General features: G+C 36.1%; 1 protein-coding gene across 1 annotated transcript in view; it reads right to left on the bottom strand.

Moving 5' to 3' along the window:
- Window positions 1-802: 802 nt before the first annotated feature.
- The window catches only part of TRPC1 (transient receptor potential cation channel subfamily C member 1), a 73,383-nt gene continuing 67,333 nt past the window's right edge, over window positions 803-6,852 (bottom strand). The window contains exons 11-13 of the mRNA XM_039219320.1: window positions 3,580-3,781; window positions 2,597-2,791; window positions 803-1,609 (exon numbers count right to left, since the gene is read on the bottom strand). Coding sequence (XP_039075251.1) covers window positions 1,382-1,609; window positions 2,597-2,791; window positions 3,580-3,781 — 625 coding nt within the window. The 3' untranslated portion in view covers window positions 803-1,381. The remainder of the gene's footprint in view (window positions 1,610-2,596; window positions 2,792-3,579; window positions 3,782-6,852) is intronic.

Here is a 6,852-nt window from a genome sequence, read left to right as displayed (position 1 = left end):
TAATACTATTTAGACAATGACCCCTGGATCAGTGGGGCTTACAGACCTAGGGTTACCTGCACCCCATGGCCTTAACACCATCTGAAATTCAGTTAAGAAGATAATTATATGCCTAATAACCTCTTAACTGGAAATGCTGCACGAAAATATAAGCAATAGCCTGTTGAACTTTTTAAAAATACATCCCTTACATAAATGCAGGAAAAAAAATTTAAATACATATCTTTTTCTCCAATTAAAAAAAAAATCAAGGCTTTTATCTTAAGCAGCATGAGTGATCCACAAATAACCGAGAAGTCACTTTTATAGAAGCTATGCTAAATTCTGTGGAAAACACTTTGGGAGATTAGTTCAAGAACCTTAGTTCAAATATAAAATAAATCCTCACATTGAAGGGTCTTCCAATTTACAACAACAAAACCGGCTGTGACCACGTATGATAAAGTAACTACTAAATCCTTATTTTGGGTTTAGCTTAACTATGAACAGTCACTCCAACTTGAAAAATGAAAAAAACTGTAGCACTATTATGATACATAAAAATTAAAAGCTACCAAATGCCTAGCCTTAGTGAAATAACTGTGCAAACCTATAAACATACTCAAATACTCTACTGCTATAAAATGAAACATCTACTGACTAGATCTTTCAAAAACTATAATAATTCTATAAAAATTTAAATATATAGACTATACCAATACATGGAATGTATATATAAAATACTATTAAGTGAAAAAAACAAAAAATATAAAGTGAATACAACCATGTAAAAGTAAATATATTACAATAACAAAAACTGAAGTGAATTAAAATTTATAGAGACATAAACAGATTCAAACATCCATTAGGGGTTTTTTTTTGTTACTTAAGTTAATTAAAAAAAATAGACTTATTTTAGATAAAACTATATTTCTAAACAATAAATACTGAACTAATGTGAACTCCTAAAACAGATTTTAAAAAACACCACTTAACTATATTTCAAGTGTATCCTATGGATGGAAACCAGCCCACATTTGCTGATCTTCACTTTACAAAACCTCCTGGCAATGTGTACAATTATAACTGCCCTTCTTAAACATAAAAAGAAAAGAATTTAAAGCACTGTTCAACTAAGAAAACCAAGCAGCATGCTAACAAAATCTATCTACTTAATCTGTTTTGCTCCTGCAAAAATCTACTAATAGAGGGTTTTATAAAACTAATCATATATACATATTTTACATAATATATTTATGCTATAAATATTTTAAAGAATGGCTTTTACATAATTCTTCATTTTAATTTCAATATATATCTCACTGATTTAATTGCAAATTATGCAAATGCAATCTTTCAGATTTATTACTGAAAATTATTCTCTACATGGTTTAGAAAATGGTTAATTTCTTGGGTAAAACATAGCATATTTAGAAGTCCGAAAGCCAAGTAAATCTCTTATTTCATTTCGGAATTTTGACAGATCTTGGCGTAGTTCATTTAGATTTTCCACGGTTGCCTGATCTGTACTTTGCATCTTCTGTCTCATGGACGTCAAGTAACGATGCACTAGGCAGCACATCACTTTTTGGTAGTTTTCATCTCTCTTTTGTTTCAAATTTCTCCATTCCTTCAAAACAAGCAATTATATGATACTAACAATTAATTAAACAATATTTAAATGAGGTACATTTAAAAAAATTTTCATAGATACTAACACATGCTTTATTAGGCTCTATTTTTGGCACTATGTGTCACAAAATAATCAACACTTGTTTAAAACAAATACGGCCTGCCTATTTGTTTTATTATTCATCCATAGACTTATCTTGATTTAAAAATATTCTTAGGAATCCTCAATTTATATGAAGGATTAGCAAACTACAACCCACAGGACAAGTATGTCCTGTTTCCTATGTTTTAATGGCCTGTGAGCTAAGAATGGTTTTTACAGATGAGTATTTATAATTAATTTGATGATAGGGAACACTGATTTTGAATCCCAATTAAACAAAATGTCATCCCCCCAAACGAAATTTCATTCTTTTCATTAGTAAATCTGTATTACAAAAAACTATTAAATTATTACTCAATTAGTGTTACATTTTAAATTTATCAGTAAAAATTCTGTGGAAATTTGTGTTCTTTCTTGTTATATTACTTATGATAGTCATACATTTGATTTTGTCCTAGCTTGCAAAGTCCAAAATACTTACTAACAAGCCCTTTAAAGAAAAAGTTTGCAAACCTCTGGCTTATAGCAACATGAACTGAATTATTCATTTAATGAATAACTTTCAATAAAAACTAGAAAAATATGAGATGGCTCTAGTAGTCAATCTTTAACTGTGCTGATAGAATTGGCATTCTAAACATTTCCCATGTTTTAAAAGTTGAGACAAGATTTCATGAAAAAAATCACAGGTCTATCTCTCATGTACTGAATTCTTACTTTATGTTAGATACTATGCCATTCATTAGGGATATATGAGTAAAAAAAAAAAAAAAAAAAAATCAGTCCCAGCCCAGCCCTTAAGGAACCTGCATATTTATGCTCTAGGAAGCATCTGCAATTAGGAATTGTTAAAATTTCCAAGTTACAATTTTAATTTCTTACCTTTAAACTGTTTTGCCGTTTAACCTTGCCTTTTGATGTATGAGAGCAAATCCACTTACTGAGGCTACTAATCATATAGCAAATAGTCTTTGGTGAAGGAATGATGTTGAAAGGTGGAGGTAATGTACATTTGTCATCAAAGTAGCTAAGCCACAACTTTGCTCGGGCAAACTTCCATTCTTTGTCTTCATGATTCTGTAAGAGCCAAATGAAAAAGCAACATAGAACGTGAACACACACACACACACAGGGTAGGGAAGGGCAGAAGGAGAGAGAGGTGGGGAGGGGGCTATCATTTTAAACTGTCCAAATGTTTGATGTCCAAATGTTTACACAGCATGTAGGTAAAAATTTGGTTCAAGAGTTGTCATTAATATATATTACTTACATTTAAAAAATCTATACTTGGGGTGCCCGGGAGGCTCAGTCAGTTGAGTGTCCAACTTCGGCTCATGTCATGATCTCGTGGTTCATGAGTTCGAGCTCCACATCAGGCTCTGTGCTTACAGCTCAGAGCCTGGAGCCTGCTTCAGATTCTGTGTCTCCTTCTCTCTCTGCTCCTCCCTGCCCCCACCCTCTCTCAAAATTAAATAAAAACATTAAAAAAAATTTTTAAATCTATATTTAATTTTAGAATAATACTAATTCTTAATTCTTACAATCTTTGGTTGCCTTATCTACTACATATATTTGGTACAATCTGAAAGAATATAAAGTTTTTTTGTTTTTTTAAAATATTTTTATTTATTTCTAGGAGAGAGAGAGAGAGAGAGACAGCGTGAGCTGGGAAGGGTCAGAGAGGGAGGGAGACACAGACTCTGAAATAGGCTCCAGGCTCTGAGCTGGCAGTCAGCACAGAGCCCAACGCAGGGCTCGAACCCACGAACCGCGAGATCATGACCTAAGTGAAAGTCGGACACTTAACCGACTAAGCCACCCAGGCGCCCCAAGAATATAAAGTTTTTAAAAGAATGAATACTTACTGCTATCAACTGGAAGCTTTTATGAAGCATTGCTACCAACAGCTTGGTAAGCACGATCACAACCACGACGTTGTATGTCCCAACAATAACAGCTCCGACAAAGGACTGCAATTCTTCCCCATAACTAAATCTCGTGACAAAGATTGCCACATGTGCTAAGGAGAAAATATACCAGAACAAAGCAAAGCAAGTGCCAATGAACCTGTAAAGACAATTACATTTCTGTTTAAAAGGAAATTAAATAACTTAATTAACAAAAGAATTCATTTATATCAACATTCCATAAATAAAACATTGATAATCCAAGCAAGAATAACATTATAATATGAATGATACCGAACACAACAGTTACATATGCCTTAGCTTAAACAAAGAAATACACTCAAAAGGATAAATTATTTCATTTAACCTCCTACTGCTTTTCTATTCTCAACAAAGCAGCCTCTCAGATTCCCATGAATGCCTAATTAGATGCTGCCACTCTGCTCAAAAACTTCAAATGGCTCTCCATCTCAATAGCCCAAAGTCCTTACAAAGATCACAGAATAACAAGGTTCTACATGATCCCTATTACCTTTCAGACCCCATCTCCTACACCTTTCCCTCAGATTCACTACATTTCATCCACACTGACCTCCTGGCTTTTCCCTGAACAGCCAGACACACTCCCAACTCAGGGCATTTGCCTTTGCCATTCCCTCTACTGGCTAATGCTCTTCCTCCAACTCTTCTTCATGGCTTGATCTTTCATCAACTTAATATGTTAACATGAATGTCATCTCTTGTGAGGCCTTCCCCAGTCTCCTATTTAAAACTGCAACCTCTCACACATACATCCTCCCTGGCCAAGTTTTGTCTCTTTGGTCTCTTTTATTGTGTAATATAGTATGTATTTTATTTCTCTTTTTGCTGACTATATCACCTCACTAGACTGTAACCTCTGTGAGGTAGTTTTGCTCACTGGTACTTCATTCACTCAGCACTTCGAACAGTGTCTGTTATATAGAAGGTATTAAATAAATATTATTATTCATTTAATCTTAAATAAGTTGACATCCAAATATCTAAAGAATAGTTGGTACATAACAGAAATACAACAAATGCATAGTTCCACAGCCCTTCTCCATTGTGTTACTTAAAAATGAGGGGAGGTATTTTGTCTGTCTCACAACTGGTTAATTTTTTTTTTTTTTTTTACAAATAGTTTATTGTCAAATTAGTTTCCACATAACACTCAGTGCTCATCCCCACAAGTGTCCTCCTCCATGCCCATCCCCCCCTCCCCCCCACATCCATCAGTCCTCAGTTTTTGTCAGCATTCAAGAGTCTCTCATGGTTTGCCTCTCTCCCTTTCCCCCCACCATTTCCGCCCTTCTTCTCCCCCTTGTTCCTCCGTCAAGTACCTCCTAATCCTCCTATACGTGCAAACATATGATATTTGTCCTTCTCTGCCTGACTTATTTCGCTCAGCATAACACCCTCAAGGTCCATCCATGTTGCTACACATGGCCAGATTTCATTGTTTCTCAGTGCCATGTAGTATTCCATGGTATAGATAAACCACATCTTCTTGATCCATTCGTCTGTTGATGGACACTTAGGCTCTTTCCATGTTTTGGCTATTGTGGAGAGTGCTGCTATGAACATTGGGGTACATGTGCTCCTATGCCTCAGCATTTCTGTATCCCTTGGGTAAATTCCTAGCAGTGCTATTGCTGGGTTGTAGGGGCGTTCTATCATTAGTTTCCTTAGGAACCTCCACACTGTTTTCCAGAGGGACTGTACTAGTTTACATTCCCACCAACAGTGTAGGAGGGTGCCCATTTCTCCACAGCCTCGTCAGCATCTAGAGTTCTCTGATTTGCTCATTTTAGCCACTCTGACTGGCGTGAGGTGGTATCTCAGTGTGGTTTTGATTTGTATTTCCCTGATGAGGAGGGATGCTGAGCATTGTTTCATGTGTCTGTTGGCCATCTGGATGTCCTCTTTGGAGAAGTGTCTGTTCATATCTTCTGCCCATTTCTTCACTGGGTTGTTTTTCGGGTGTGGAGTTTGGTGAGTTCCTTATAGATTCTGGATATTAACCCTTTATCTGATATGTCATTTGCAACTATCTTTTCCCATTCCATTGGTTGCCTATTAATTTTCTGCGTTGTTTCCTTGGCTGTGCAGAAGCTTTTAATCTTGATGAGGTCCCAATCGTTTATTTTTGCTCTTGATTCCCTTGCTTTTGGGGATGTGTCAAGTAAGAAGTTGCTGCGGTGGAGGTCAAGGAGGTTGTTTCCTGCTTTCTCCTCTAGGGTGTTGATAGTTTCCTGTCTCACGTTCAGGTCCTTTATCCATTTTGAGTTTATTTTTGTGCATGGTGTGAGAAAATGATCTAGTTTCATTCTTCTGCATGTTGCTGTCCAGTTCTCCCAACACCGTCTGTTAAAAAGGCTGTCTTTTTTCCATTGGATATTCTTTCCTGCTTTGTCAAAGATCAGTTGGCTGTATACTTTTGGGTCCACTTCTGAGTTCTCAATTCTGTTCCATTGGTCTATGTGTCTGTTTTTGTGCCAATACCATACTGTCTTGAGGATGACAGCTTTGTAGTAGAGGCTAAAGTCTGGGATGGTGATACCTCCCGTTTTGGTTTTATTTTTCAGTATTACTTTGGCTATTCGGGGTCTTTTGTGGTTCCATACAAATTTTTGGATAGTTTGTTCTAGCTTTGAGAAGTATGCTGGTGCAATTTTGATTGGAATTGCATTGAATGTGTAGAGTGCTTTAGGTAGTAATGAGATCTTAACTATATTTATTCTTCCTATCCATGAGCATGGAATGTTTTTCCATTTCTTTGTGCCTTCTTCAATTTCCTTCATAAGTTTTCTATAGTTTTCATCATACAGATCTCTTGTATCCTTGGTTAGGTTTATTCTGAGGTATTTTATGGTTTTTTGTGCAATTGTGAATGGGATCAGTTTCTTGATTTCTCTTTCTGTTGCTTCATTGTTGGTGTATAAAAATGCAACCGATTTCTGTACGTTGATTTTGTAGCCTGCAACTTGGCTGAATTCTTGGATCAGTTCTAGTAGGCTTCTGGTGGAGTCTGTCGGGTTTTCGATGTAGAGTATCATGTCATCTGCGAAGAGTGAAAGTTTGACTTCCTCTTTGCCAATTCTGATGCCTTTGATTTCCTTTTGGTGTCTGATGGCTGATGCTACGACTTCCAGCACTATGTTAAACAACAGTGGTGAGAGTGGACATCCCTGTCGTGTTCCTGATCTCAGG

This window comes from Hyaena hyaena, unplaced genomic scaffold, assembly GCF_003009895.1.
Source record: "Hyaena hyaena isolate Hyena2069 unplaced genomic scaffold, ASM300989v1 scaffold_806, whole genome shotgun sequence".
NCBI classification, from domain to species: Eukaryota; Metazoa; Chordata; class Mammalia; order Carnivora; family Hyaenidae; genus Hyaena; species Hyaena hyaena.
This window is presented reverse-complemented; position numbering and strand designations above follow the sequence as displayed.